The sequence below is a fragment of the Salmo salar genome, chromosome ssa20, assembly GCF_905237065.1.
Source record: "Salmo salar chromosome ssa20, Ssal_v3.1, whole genome shotgun sequence".
NCBI classification, from domain to species: domain Eukaryota; kingdom Metazoa; phylum Chordata; class Actinopteri; order Salmoniformes; family Salmonidae; genus Salmo; species Salmo salar.
Genome location: NC_059461.1, coordinates 8,552,687 through 8,567,995, shown reverse-complemented (window position 1 = coordinate 8,567,995; position 15,309 = coordinate 8,552,687). Strand labels below are relative to the sequence as shown.

Genomic DNA, 15,309 nt, shown 5'->3' with positions numbered 1-15,309 from the left:
CCCTAAAACCTCGGTCCCACAAAGCAAAACGCTGACAAGAAATAAGATGAGAACAATATCTGGATTATTACACTGAACAAAAAATAAATAAATGCAACATTTAATTTGCTGTTAGGTTAGGCATTTTTTCAAACCGTGATAATGCGCTGTCTGATCCAGTTTTAATTTGGTCATTTGTTATCAAGTGTCTGAATATCTGCCCCGCCACAATTCCTTTTTAAATGCCCGTTTGTCTGTTATTTCGCAGACCTATTATTTATTGTTTAAGGGCATGGAGACAACAATATTCTCCCCTTCACGTACTTGGTATTTTTATTTTATATTTAATGCTCGGTTGCGAGAGGAGCATTGTATGGGTTAATTTAGCGTAACGTCCCTCGGCTACCGTGGCAAGTATTGCGCACATTTGAGTTGTTGTGGTGTTCGCGCTCAGGGAGGCAATGCCCTTTTGTGGAGAGGTCATCACAGCCGACAGACAGCACTCTCAATCAGGACGCAATGACACAAAGAGAAGAATTGCATTTAAAAAGGACCATTCTTTCCCATACTGCCAAGGAGGGGTGTTCACTGTGGGTGTTTGAGAAGCCCTTTGTTGCCTGAGAGAGCGAGAGAGAAAAAAGGTAGCCAAGAATATGCACTGTCGACTAGCTGTATGTTTTATGAACAGTGTTACTGTATGCTGTTAGGGCGCTCGCACACGTCTCTTCTTGCGTTCGGAAAAGTCAGTGCATTGTGGACTTTGGTAGTTTTAACACAGCGAAACTGGTTTGGATATACTTCAGTAGACGAAAAGGTTACGGTGTATGCTATTTTGCGCATTGTTTTTTGGAGACTTGTGCGTAACGCGCCACCTGTACTTTAACTAACACCATATTATCGAAACTGATCTACAGTACAGTCTCTTCATGTTTGTTTTCATCTGCCACCATGAGCGTTTTTGACGTTTTGTCATGGGGAATTTGCGTTCTCAGCTCCCATAAACGCTTTTAATTTGCGACAAATGAAGTTAATTTGAGGGGTGGAAGTGAACATTTTCAAGCATAGGCTACCTCAATTTGTGGATACTACTTCGAGGGATGCCAATGGACAGATACGCAGACATGGAGGACAAACTGCGCATTTTGGAAGACCTGAACATGATGTACATCCGCCAGATCGCCCTCAGTTTACAGGTAATGTACCTTAAGGAAGCTGTAACTGTCAGTCATCATTAAGTACCTCCAGACTCTCTCACGGGCTTTGTCTGATATCCTCTCTTCTTTCACCGGCCATTCAATGTGCAGTGTTGTCATGTCATATCTTTGCAGTGCATGTCAGTGAAGTGACATTTTCAAGCTTAAGTGTACAAATCATAGGGTGTCAAAAGTCGGGGAGAGCTGTGAAGCTGTTTGGCATGCAGTCTGAGTGTATGATGTGGCAGGAACCAGGTAAGGTGTACAGGCTCTCACTTCCCCCTGAGCTGTTACAACTGTGCAGAGCACATGAGCCAGTTTACGGAGTGAGTTCGCCGCTGTGCTGCTTTCACATGTCATGTTAAAAGTTGAGCGGGTGTGGCTGAAGAATGTCTCTGACAAAGGGGTTATGCATACTCCGTTGTGGTCTCCTTATGGCCGAGCTAGCTCTCAGTGAGAGATAATAGAAAACAACACGCCAACTACAGTAAGTAAAGTCGGGTTAGAGAATAACTAACATTGTCTCCAGCTGCACATGTGGGATTCGCAAGTCCCCAAAGGGGCAAAAGTGTGTGTGTCAGAGGAAGAAATACTTATATGCAATACTTATATCAATACCTAACAAAGGGTGGTGTCATTGACGTGAACATTATGCTTAACAATTCAGTCAGTGTGGTACTGATCTGAGCATAACATGGTCCACCTCAAAGAGAAAATGACATCTCTGATCCTTTGATGAGCAGAGGAAATGGCTAGAACATTTCTATCTTAGTCTGGGGAGAGAGGCTGGAGACACATGGTCATTGGAAATGATACAGGAAATATATCAAAAGGACATTTTAATGCTTCATTTCTTTGGCTTTTGGCTGCTCTGTTGTAAAACTATGTTGGCTCTGTGCTCTGCAGCTGTTGTGTGTTAGGGTGTGTTATCTAAGTGACAATGGGAGTGCCAGCCACTGCTGGGCACTGTGTGGGGCAGTAATATCACCATGGCACAGGTTGGCAGCTCACTTCCAGTATACACACGGAAGTGTCTTAGTTCAGCTGTTCCAAACAGACAGCCAGGTGGTCCATGTGACTGTCTAATGGGCAACTTGGCTTGGTAATAGAGCGATGAATGTCTAATGGACGCACGCATACACACACACACAGTGCCAACCCCCTTTTCAGACCCCATACACATACTCAGTGGAGCTGGCTCCTCTCTCTCTCCACTTTCTCTCTCTCTAGAATAAAGACACCAGGTTGCACCAGCTAGCACTCTGGCATTTAGACAGAAACTAGATGCGTCTCCCCTGTGTTTTTTATTTAACTAGGCAAGTCAGTTAAGAACAGATTTTTTTTTTTTACAATGACTGCCTACCCCGACCAAACCCTCCCCTAACCCGGACAACGCTGGGCCAATTGGGACTCCCGATCACGGCCGGTTGTGATACAGTCCGGTATCAAACCAGGGTCTCTAGTGACGCCTCTAGCACTGAGATGCAGTGCCTTAGACCGCTGCGCCACTCGGGAGCTATAGTACCCCCTAACCAGAACCGACTTTAGAACTCTGTCTTTGCCCCTGGCATTCCCTGCCTCCCTGTTGAACCCCCTAACCTATCAACCGCTCACATATTACAGAATCATCATTGACACTCTCATGAGTTGTAACCTTTTAATTCCAGCCACCAAATGTCAGTCAGTCTCAAACCATTCAATTATACTCCATGAAAGAGCTTGCTTTAAGACACTCACTTGTTTGCTGCACTGACAAACTGGAAGAAGCCAGTGAATGTACATGCTGGATCTGTGTTCTATGCTTGCAGAGAATGGTGGCAGATACTCTCTCAACGAAGAGATCCTAATTGGGTTGTCAGTCTGTGTAATATCTCAGTAAACAGTATTGCTTGGACAGGCTTGTTTCTCTTCAGTGTCCCCCCCCCCCTCCTTCCCTGCCTGGGTGGGTTGCTGGAACAGCGATTCTTTGTATGTGATGGAGCTGTGCGACCCACTGGAACTCCAGGATGACGACTTCTCTGTCTGCTGCAGAGAGGCCTCCATTCAGCCGTAGCATAATTTTTCTTTTGCCCTAAAGGTCATTTAGGAGAGTGCTGTGGATGATCCAGTTGCTATGGTCGAAAACACTGTCAACTTCCCCTTTGTTGTTACTGTTGCTGACTGGGAGGACTGTGCCTGTCCAGTGGGCAAATGTGAGTTCTCAGCTTAGTTCCTCCTGAGCTCTACAGGTAAGACATTCATTTGCTCATAGAGGGGCAGCTATTCTGAGCTCATGTGGTTACATAGAATAACCCTGGCGAGGAAGCAGCAGAGCCAGCATTCCAGACACATAACATGTGTGTCAGTGCACCACTCACAGAATTATAATCCCTCAGTATTTCCCTTCTATTCATTTAGTGAGGAACACCACCGCCCCAAAAGATACGATTACATACAGTACCAGTCAAAGTTTGGACACACCTACTCATTCCATGGTTTTTCTTGATTTTTACTATTTTCTACATTGTAGAATAATGGTGAAGACATCTCAACTAGGAAATAACACATATGGAATCATATAGTAACCAAAAAAGTGTTAAACAAATCAAAATATATTTTATATTTGAGGGTAACCAACCTTTGCCTTGATGACCGCTTTACACACACTTGGCATTCCCTCAACCAGCTTCATGAGGTTGTCACCTGGAATGCAGTTCAATTAACTGGTGTGGCTTGTTAAAAATGTATTTGTGGAATTTCTTTCCTTCTTAATGCATTTGAGCCAATCAGTTGTTGTGACAAGGTAGCGGGGGTATACAGAAGAAAGCCCTATTTGGTAAAAGACCAAGTCCATATTATGTCAAGAACAGCTTAAATAAGCAAAGAGAAATGACAGTCAATTATTACTTTAAAACATGAAGGTCAGTCAATCCGGAAAATGTCAAGAACTTTGAAAGTTTCTAAAAGTGCAGTCGCAAAAACCAAGCGCTATGATGAAACTGGCTCTCATGAGGACCGCCACAGGAAAGGAAGACCCAGCGTTATCTCTGCTGCAGAGGATAAGTTCATTAGTTAACTGCACTTCAGATTGCAGCCCAAATAAATGCTTCACAGAGTTCAAGTAACAGACACATCTCAACATCAACTGTTCAGAGGAGACTGCGTGAATCAGGCCTTATGGTCAAATTTCTGCAAAGAAACAACTACTGAAGGACACCAATAAGAAGAAGACTTGCTTGGGCCAAGAAACACGAGCAATGGACATTAGACCGGTGGAAATCTGTCCTTTGGTCTGATTAGTCCAAATTTGAGATTTCTGGTTCCAATAGCTCTGTCTTTGTGAGACGCAGAGTAGATGAATCGGATGATCTCCTCGTGTGGTTCCCACCGTGAAGCGTGGGTGTGCTTTGCTGGTGACACTGTCAGTGATTTATTTAGAATTCAAGGCACACTTAACCAGCATGGATACCACGCCATTCTGCAGCAATACGCCATCCCTTCTGTTTTGCACTTAGTGGGACTATCATGTGTTTTTCGACAGGACAATGACCCAACACACCTCCAGGCTATGTAAGGGCTATTTGACCAAGAAGGAGAGTGATGGAGTGCTGCAACAGATGACCTGGCCTCCACAATCACCCGACCTCAACCCAATTGAGATGGTTTGGGATGAGTTGGACCGCAGAGTGAAGGAAAAGCAGCCAACAAGTGCTCAGCATATGTGGGAACTCCTTCAAGACTGTTGGAAAAGTATTCCAGGTGAAGCTGGTTGAGAGAATTTAAGGTCACAGTTATGAAACCTTAGGACACTAAAGAGGCCTTTCTACTGACTCTGGAAAAACACCAAAAGAAAGATGCCCATGGTCCCTGCTCATCTGTGTGAATGTGTCTTAGGCATGCTGCAAGGAGGCATGAGGACTGCAGATGTGGCCAGGGCAATAAATTACAATGTCCGTACTGTGAGACGCCTAAGACAGCGCTACAGGGAGACAGGACAGACAGCTGATCGTCCTCGCAGTGGCAGACCACGTGTAACAACACCTGCACAGGATCGGTACATCCGAACATCACACCTGCGGGACAGGTACAGGATGGCAACAACAACTGCCCGAGTTACACCAGGTATGCACAATCCCTCCAGTGCTCAAACTGTCCGAAATAGGCTGAGAGAGGCTGGACTGTGAGGGCTTGTAGGCCTGTTGTAAAGCAGGTCCTCACCAGACATCACCGGCAACAATGTCGCCTATGGGCACAAACCCACCATCGCTGGACCAGACAGGACTGGCAAAAAATGCTCTAAACTGACGAGTCGTGGTTTTGTCTCACCAGGGGTGATGGTGGGATTCACATTTATCGTCGAAGGAATGAGTGTTACACCGAGGCCTGTACTCTGGAGCGGGATCGATTTGGAGGTGGAGGGTCTGTCTGGGGCGGTGTGTCACAGCATCATTGAACTGAGCTTGTTGTCATTGCAGGCAATCTCAACGCTGTGCGTTACAGGGAAGACATCCTCCTCCCTCATGTGGTACCCTTACTGCCATTCCCCCCCAGAATTGTCCGGGAACTTGGAGGTGCCTTGGTGGAAGAGTGGGGTAACATCTCACAGCAAGAACTGGCAAATATGGTGCAGTCCATGAGGAGGAGATGCACTGCAGTATTTAATGCAGCTGGTGGCCACACCAGATACGGAGTTATTTTGACTTTGTTCAGGGACACATTATTCAATTTCTGTTAGTCACATGTCTGTGGAACTTGTTCAGTTTATGTCTCAGTTGTTGAATCTTATATTCATACAAATATTTATATTCATACAAATATTTACACATGTTAAGTTTGCTGAAAATAATTCAGTTGACAGTGAGAGGACGTTTCTTTTTTTGCTGAGTTTATGTCCAAACGTTTGACTGGTTGTGTGTGTGTGTGCAATATATACATGGATGATTCTTTTTGTGAAAATAATGTAGAAAAGATACTGTGTGTGTCAAATTGATCAGAAATGGAGTGTAGAGTGTTAATGGGCCTCGGTACATAGGTGTATCGAGGCCCATTATCAGCAACCATCACTCCAGCCTGTAATCAAACCCACAAATGCTGATGCTCTAGATACTCAACTAGTCTAAAGAAGGCCAGTTTTATTGCTTCTTTAATCAGGACAAAAGTTTTCAGCTGTGCTAACATAATTGCAAATGGGTTTTCTAATGATCATTTAGCCTTTTAAAATGATAAACTTGGATTAGCTAACACAACATGCCATTGGAACACAGGAATGATGGTTGCCGATAATGGGCCTCTGTACGCCTATGTAGATATTTCATTAAAAATCAGCTTTTTCCAGCTACAATTGTTAATGTTGTAAATTACTATGTCTACACTGTATTTCTGATCAATTTGATGTTATTTTAATGGACAAAACATTTGGTTTTCTTTCAACAACAAGGACATTTCTAAGTGACCACAAACTTTTGAACGGTAGTGTAGAGTATACAGTTGTCGGAAGTTTACATACACTTAGGTTGGAGTTATTTAAAATTCATTTTTCAACCACTTTAACCACACAAATTTATTGTTAACAAACTATAGAGCCTACAATGTAAAAACAATTTAAACTGAGCCATGTTGGTTTAAAAAGCTGACTCTTCCAAATGAAAAATTTGGTTAGGACATCTACTTTGTGCTTGACACAAGTCATTTTTCCAACAATTGTTTACAGACAGATTATTTCACTTAACTCACTGTATCACAATTCCGGTGGGTCAGAAGTTTACATACACTAAGTTGGCTGTGCCTTTAAACAGCTTGGACAATTCCAGAAAATGATGTCATGGCTTTAGAAGCTTCTATAGGCTAACTGACATCATTTGAGTCAGTTGGAGGTAGGCCTTGAAATACATCCACAGGTACATCTTCAAATTCAGTTCCTCTTTGTTTGACATCATGGGGAAATCAAATCAGCCAACACCTCAGAAAAAAGATTGTAGACCTCCACAAGTCTGGTTCATCCTTGGGAGCAATTTCCAAACGCCTGAAGGTACCACATTCATCTGTACAAACAATAGTACGCAAGTATAAACACCATGGGATTACGCAGCCGTCATAATGCTCAGGAAGGAGACGCGTTCTGTCTCCTTGAGATGAACATACTTTGGTGCAAATCAATCCCAGAACAACAGCAAAGGACCTTGTGAAGATGCTGGAGGAAACAGGTACAAAAACAGGTATATCGACATAACCTGAAAGGCCGCTCAGCAAGGAGGAAGCCACTGATCCAAAACCGCCATAAAAAAGCCAGACTACGGTTTGCAACTGCACATGAAGACAAAGATGATACTTTTTGGAAAAATGTCCTCTGGTCTGAAGAAACAAAAATAGAACTGTTTGGCCATAATGACAATTGTTATGTTTGGAGGAAAAAGAGGGATGTTTGCAAGCCGAAGAACACCATCCCAACCGTGAAGCACGGGGGTGGCAGCATCATGTTGTGGGGGGTACTTTGCTGCAGGAGGGACTGGTGCACTTCACAAAATAGATGGCATCATGAGGCAGGAGAATTATGTGGATATATTGAAGCAACATCTCAAGACATCAGTCAGGAAGGTAAAGCTTGGTTGCAAGTGTGTCTTCCAAATGGACAATGACCCCAAGCATACTTTCAAAGTTGTGGCAAAATGGCTTAAGGACAACAAAGTCAAGGTATTGATTGGATTGGCCATCACAAAGCCCTGACCTCAATCCAATAGAAGATTTGTGGGCAGACATGAAAAAGTGTGTGAGCAAGGAGGCCTACAAACCTTTCTCAGTTACACCAGCTCTGTCAGGAGGAATGGGCCAAAATTCACCCAACTTACTGTGGGAAGCTTGTGGAAGTCTACACAATGTTTGACCCAAGTTAAACAATTTAAAGGCAATGCTACCAAATACTAACTGAGTGTATGTAAACTTCTGACCCACTGGGAATGTGATGGAAGAAATAAAAGCTGAAGTAAATCATTCTCTCTACTATTATTCTGCCATTTCACATTCTTAAAATAAAGTGGTGATCCTAACTGACCTAGGACAGGGAATTTTTACTAGACTTAAATGTCAGGAATTGTGAAAGCCAAATGCATTTTAAAAACTCAGGTTAAGGTGTTTGAACTTACGACTTCACCTGTGTGTGTGTGTGTGTGTGTGTTTGTTATGTGTAAAAAGATTATCTTTGAGAACTAACAATCATCAAAATAAAAAGCAAACAGTTGAGAATCCAACATTTCCTAAATGTCATGGCATGGGGCCCCCCATTTGATTTTGTTATGTTTGAGTCACTCGGGTAGCATAAGAACCGAGCATAAGCCATGGCAAAATGTGTAGAATTGCAGGAAATTCTGTAAAACTGCACATTTTCTCTCAGCCCCATGACAAAATGTCACTGCTGCTGAAAAAAAAATCCTAGAGGAAACACTGATCCCTAACTCCTTGGTTTGTTTTCAGTCATCTAGAAAGACTTTCTTCTACTCCTCCTAACTACCCAGTTTGTTCAGGTTTTAACAAGTCCCTTTTGAATAGTAATGACCACATTCTTGGCTCCTCTTTGAGCGGTGTTTCTTGTTTTCCTTTATTTCATGGCTGTCGCTCACCTCCGTTACGACGCTCATTAAGGGCCACAGTAAAACGCCTCGTCAGTGACAGCGCTGTGAAACACTTTTGTCTCTGGAATGCAGGAATTCCCAGCCCACGCTGCTGCTGGCTGATGGGAACAGGAAACAGTCCAGTGAAATGAGTGGTTCCCAATAGAGGGTCAGCATGATGTCATAGCACAGCCTGTACGGACACATGCACACACTACTTACACACTTAACTGTATATTATTGACTGATATAGTAGATATGCCTCATGTCCTACATGTCCCATGCTCTCTGTCCTCTTACTGAGAGGTCACAGGCAGAAGGGAGGGCCCTACATGGCTACTCTCTCCCATGGCTATAATTAGTCTGGAGGCTGTGTGTTCTGGAGAGCGGCCCATAGGGCTGTCTAAGGTCATGTACCAATGTGCATTGGTCATGTATTGATCAAGCTACAGTAATGTGTTACTTACCAGCGGAGTGAGGAGAGGAGCGTGCCCAATTTGACTGGAGCTCAGAGCGAGATTCTCAAAGGCTGGAGCCTTGGCCTTCTTGGCCGCTATCAATTTTGCTTCAGTAGCGCTCACTTATAGAGCTCAGGGCATGCCCGGGCCCAGCATGCATTTGTTGTCTACTTGTGTGCTGCTATAGCCCCTTGCTACTGTCATGGAGGTCGCTAAATATTTTCATGAAGAAACCAATAAAACACACAGGTGCAAGAGAGGGAGTGCGGTGATGTAGTGTCCACAGCTAAAGAAACATTGTGGAATCTAGGTGCCTATGCTAAAAGAAAGGAACGAGGTGGGTAGTTAAGTGTGTCATTGTAGCAAAGTATTTATAAACAAAAAATCTGATCTCTTAAGTTTCCTTCATTTTTGTTCTATTATCTGTACAATAGGCCATAATTGACTTTAGCCCAATATTCCTGGCAGTATCCAACTTTTTCAAGGAGCTTTCCGTTTTGATTTGATTATTTTGCCTAAAACCTTAGGCCTACTTTTAGAAAAAAACAACTTTGCATCCCTGACCAGGCTGGAGAGGGTGGCCAAAAGGGCCTTTAGCATCTCCAGTGGCTCTGCAAGCGCTCTCCAGGCACCATCACATGAGCTTGAAGCTACAGACTCGTTTCTAAAAATGAATTCAAAGGCACTGTTTAATTAGAATGAAATACAAAGTCACAGCGTATATGCACAATTTATAGACTAATAATGAGTTAATACAACTAAATGTTGAGAGCTTAATGTCCCTGACTCCGTGTGTCGCACTCGCAAATGCTTCACAATGTATTTCTTTGTAGGCTTTAGCCTAAATAAATAATTTGCTTTCCTTAGACTCTGTCTGGCTCCTGACCTACACTTCATGACCAAAAGTATGTGGACATCTGCTCGTCGAACATCTCATTCCAAAATCATGGGCATTAATATCAGTTAATCAGTCCCCACCTTTTGCTGCTGTAACAGCCCCCACTCTCCTGGGAAGGCTTTCCACTAGATGTTGGAACATTGCTGTGGGGATTTGCTTCCATTCAGCCATAGGAGCATTAGTGAGTCGGGCACTGATGTTGGGCGACTAGGCCTGGCTTCGTCCGTTGGACTGCCAGATGGTGAAGCATGATTCATCCCTCCAGAGAACGTGTTTCCACTGCGCCGGAGTCCAATGGCGGTGAGCTTTACACCACTCCAGCTGACGCTTGGCATTACCCATGGTGATCTTAGGCTTGTGTGAGGCTGCTCAGCCATGGAAACCCATTTCATGAAGCTCCCGACGAACAGTTCCTGTTCTGTGAGCTTGTGTTGCCTACCACTTTGCAGCTGAGCTGTTGCTCCTAGACATTTCCACTTCACAATAACAGCACTTACAGTTGACCAGGGCAGCTCTAGCAGGGCAGAAATTTTGACAAACTGACTTGTTGGAAAGGTGGCATCCTATGACGGTGTCATGTTGAAAGTCACTGAGCTCTTCAGTACGGGCCATTCTACTGACAATGTTTGTCTATGGAGATTGCATGGACGTGTGCTCGATTTTTATACACCTGTCAGCAACGGGTATGGCTGAATCCACTAATTTGAAGAGGTGTCCACATACTTTTGTGTATATAGTGTTTATATGCTGTTTTAATATGACGTGGCCTATTTTGAAATGATGAGAGCTTCTTACATTACTTTTTCATGTTTATTAAAATACTTTAATTGAAATCGTTTGGGTTTAGTACTTCAAAACCAAATGTTAAGTCCAGGTAATCATTAAAAAAAAGATGGGTGTTGGCTAAATTGTGAAAAAAAAAAAAAAATTATTATTATTTTTTTAAATAAATGGAGTTAATTTGGAGTGGCTTTTTTTTAGCAGAGTGGTTGGAAAGGATGTGTGAGCGATGAGCGGGATTTCCGACTCCACTCGCATATTCTGTGTGTGCGCGTGATCCTACACCCAGCTCTCACCCCCGGGGTGCCCTTCCCCACTCAGCATGGGTCCAGACTGGAGCACGGCAGGATGCTACCGGGCTGCTGAACCCCTCCCCTCTTGTTGCTCCTGATGCCGCCAGCGCGCTGCTGCCTCTGATTGGCGAGTGATTAGACAGATCACAGATCATCTGCTCAGGATTAGTTAGCCCAACAAGTAAGACCCAGCCAGCCCTACCCAGGCTGAACAACAGAACATTGGCATGGCTTCTTTTATATCCACAGTGACGATACTGACAACTGTTGTGTGCAACAAAGGCATCAAAGGGATTGAAGACCCAATTTATTTCAATGATATTTTTTGGTTGAATGTGTGGTCGTGAAAGGCATGTAGGCTCCTTATTGTACTTGTAATGTAGACTAACAAGGCAGATGTGAATGCCATCACTGCTTGAGTAATGTGCTGCTGATCCTGGCAAGCTGATTGCCATGGTAACCAAGCTTCTGACCACCCCCCCCGGCCATGACCTCCATAGGGTCAATGTTGGGATGCTGCCAGACGGTCTAGTTTGACCTCTCGCACAACCCTAACCTTGCCATGGCCAGAGTCACTTTTAGTTCCACTGCCCTACTCTGGGTCTTGAAAGGTGAATGGAACAAGTTAAACCGCCTGAGTACCTACTGCCTACTTCAGACAGGCTGCCATCACATACTTAGGTCAATTCTGATGTTGTTCATTTACTTGTTTAATCTGTTATGGATAGGGGGCAGTATTTTCACGGCCGGATAAAAAACGTACCCGATTTAATCTGATTATTACTACTGCCCAGAAACTAGAATATGCATATAATTATTAGCTTTGGATAGAAAACACTCAAGTTTATAAAACTGTTTAAATGGTGTCTGTGAGTATAACAGAACTCATTTGGCAGGCCAAAACCTGAGAAGATTCTGTACAGGAAGTACCCTGTCTGACCATTTCTTGGCCTTCTTGATTATCTCTATCCAAAACAGGGGATCTCTGCTGTTACGTGACACTTCCTACGGCTCCCATGGGCTCTCAGAAGGCGGCAAAAAGCTGAATCGTGGCTTTGCAGGCCCTGACTGAAAAACATTAGCGCGTTTGGATAGTGGCCGGTCACAGTACTATGAGACTCAGGCTCGTGCACGAGTCGACTCCATGTTTACTTTCTCTATCTTTGAACGAAAACCACCACTCCCGGTCGGAATATTATCGCTTTTTTACGAGAAAAATGGCATAAAAATGTATTTTAAACAGCGGTTGACATGCTTCGAAGTACGGTAATGGAATAACCCTTCGTCACCCTTGGATAGTGTCTTGAACGCACGAACAAAACGCCGCTATTTGGATATAACTATGGATTATTTTGAACCAAACCAACATTTGTTATAGAAGTAGCAGTCCTGGGAGTGCATTCTGACGAAGAACACCAAGGGTAATCAAACTTTTCTAATAGTAAATCGGAGTTTGGTCAGGGCTAAACTTGGTGGGTGTCAAAATAGCTAGCCGTGATGGCTGGGCTATCTACTCAGAATATTGCAAAATGTGCTTTCACCGAAAAGCTATTTTAAAATCGGACCCCTCGATTGCACAAAGGAGTTCTGTATCTATAATTCTTAAAATAATTATGTATTTTGTCAACGTTTATCATGAGTAATTTAGTAAATTCACCGGAAGTTTGCAGGGGGTATGCTAGTTCTGAACGTCACATGCTAATGTAAAAAGCTGGTTTTTGATATAAATATGAACTTGATTGAACAAAACATGCATGTATTGTATAACATAATGTCCTAAGATTGTCATCTGATGAAGATCATCAAAGGTTAGTGCTGCATTTAGCTGTGATTTGGGTTTATGTGACATTCTATGCTAGCTTGAAAGATGGGTGTCTGATTATTTCTGGCTGGGTACTCTGCTGACATAATCTAATGTTTTGCTTTCGCTGTAAAGCCTTTTTGAAATCGGACAGTGTGGTTAGATAAAGGAGAGTCTTGTCTTTTAAAATGGTGTAAAATGGTCTTATGTTTGAAAAATTGAAGTTTTGGGTTTTTTGAGGAATTTGTAATTCGTGCCACGCCCTATCATTGGATATTGGAGCAGGTGTTCCGCTAGCGGAACGTCTAGATGTAAGAGGTTAAGGCACAGATGACCAGAAGAAATGGTCCATCCACCCATTCATTAAGTCAGCAGGGAGATCCAGGGTCTCCTCTCCCACTGTTGGTTCAGCTGTAAGGTTGTTGAAGTAGCCTAACTGATCCCAGACCTGCCTTCCACAGAGAAGGTGTGCTAAGCCAACCCAGATAGGCCTGTGGTTTAGCTGAATATACAGTCCTGCGTGAGGCCAAAACATTCCTACACAACGGGTCACTTCATCTCACTGCGTCACGCCACTACTCCCTACTATACATGTATGAGGTGTGTGCGTGCGTGCATGTATGTTTTTGAAGAGTACTAGCTATGTCAGTAAGCCTTTATACAGAATAATGTTGTTTCGGTGAGGGACACTACATGTCTGTATCCTCATCCTGATCTCTCTGGGTTCTATCGTAAATGGGACTCTGTCTTTGCATCTGTTTCTTTGTGACTGTCACTTTCTCTCTTTGTGTGCCTGTCTTTGCAATTGTGCCCTGCATGGCTGTGCCACCAATATGCCCTGCAGTAGTGGAGAGGGAGTGGGCATGGGGGAGGTGGTGGGAAAAAAGGGGGCATTGTATATGGTCGCCCAGCCCTCCACTGGCCCCAGCTTGGGTCCTGGTTTGGTTAGGACAAGGAGCAGGCCTTGCCTCAATGTGCACTCTGTGTGTGCAGGAACCAGTGAAATGCCTCGGCTTGAGCCAGCTTCCTTTGATAAACACTAGCCAGGAGGGTGCAGGAGGAGACCGCCAGCCCAGCAACAGTAGCTGGGCCCGACCCAGCCTCTCCAACTCCTCTTTCTCTCCCCTCTTTCGCCCTGCTGCCCACACTCTCCTTCCACTCTGTCCTGCTCTGGCGTTCCATGCACACTCTAACAAGTTTAATTCCCTCTATTCTCATCCACACTCCTTTGGCAAATCTCTACCATGACCTTGCTTTCACTCTTCTTTCTCTATTTTCTACCTAGCCTAGCACACCTCACACAAACTTACTATGGCATGATAAGATGTACATCAATACAGTGCCAAAGCAAATCAAATCAAAGTGTCACTGAGTAGAAAGTTGTACATTCAATCCCTCCAAAAAAGCAAACTTAAAAACCACACTTGAATTATTGTGTCAACAACCTCATAAGTAACTGGATTGTGCAAGCGGTGAAATTAAAAACCTCAAAAGATACTCTGGAGATGCAGCTGGCTGTGGATGTTGTTTTTACAGATGGGGGCGCGTACTGATTGTGTGTGGAAAAAGCATTTGATGGTGTGTTTTTTTTAAAAAAATTTAAATTATTTTTCTAAAATTTTGCTCAGATGTTTGCTTTTCTATTTCTACATGTAATTTACATCTGGTTATTCTGTGTACTTTTGAGATTACAGTATTTGTACATATGCACATGAATGTGTTTTATCTTTTGTAATTATATAAGTGAATTTTGGCATAGAACAGAAATCCACGTCCATGTTGCTATTATTAGTTTGTGTATTTTTATCTGTGTATCTCTGTGGGAATCTATACATTTCGGAAGGCATCAGCCAGGGGACCAAGAACCACTGGCCTGAGGAGAGAAAAGTGAAAAGATGGTGAGATCCCGTAGTTATTGGAAAGTGGTAAGTTACCTCATCCCCTTCGGAGGACTTTGAATGGTCCCCAAACCGGGGGCTCCGCTTCTGGCAAGGCAGGCGGGAGGTTCCTGGTGGAGAGCCAGACGCAATCACCAGGATGGAAAACGGGTGCCTCACTGCGGTGGTAGTCCGCCTGCTCCTTTTGGTGGCGGATGGCACGTTGGAGCCTCATGTGGGCAGCTTCCCAAACCTCCCCTGCGTGCCGGAACCACTCATCCACCGCAGGGGCTTCGGCCTAGCTTGGGTTCCACGGAGCCAGAGCCGGCTGGTACCCCAGGACGCACTGGAAGGGAGACAACCTTGTGGAGGAGTGATGAAGTGAGTTCTGGCGTACTCCGCCCAGGGAAGAAACCGGGTCCATTCCCTCTGCTGGTCCTGACAGTA

The 15,309-nt window shown here is 44.0% G+C and overlaps 1 protein-coding gene across 2 annotated transcripts in view; it reads left to right on the top strand.

Moving 5' to 3' along the window:
- Positions 1-373: 373 nt before the first annotated feature.
- LOC106580158 (rhotekin) overlaps positions 374-15,309 on the top strand; it is a 90,233-nt gene continuing 75,297 nt past the window's right edge. Inside the window, exon 1 of one of the 2 annotated variants that reach the window (XM_014160903.2) lies at positions 374-1,172. In XM_014160903.2, the coding sequence (XP_014016378.1) occupies positions 1,077-1,172 (96 nt within the window). In that variant the 5' untranslated portion in view covers positions 374-1,076. The remainder of the gene's footprint in view (positions 1,173-15,309) is intronic. The other variant, XM_014160906.2, reaches the window with a different exon arrangement.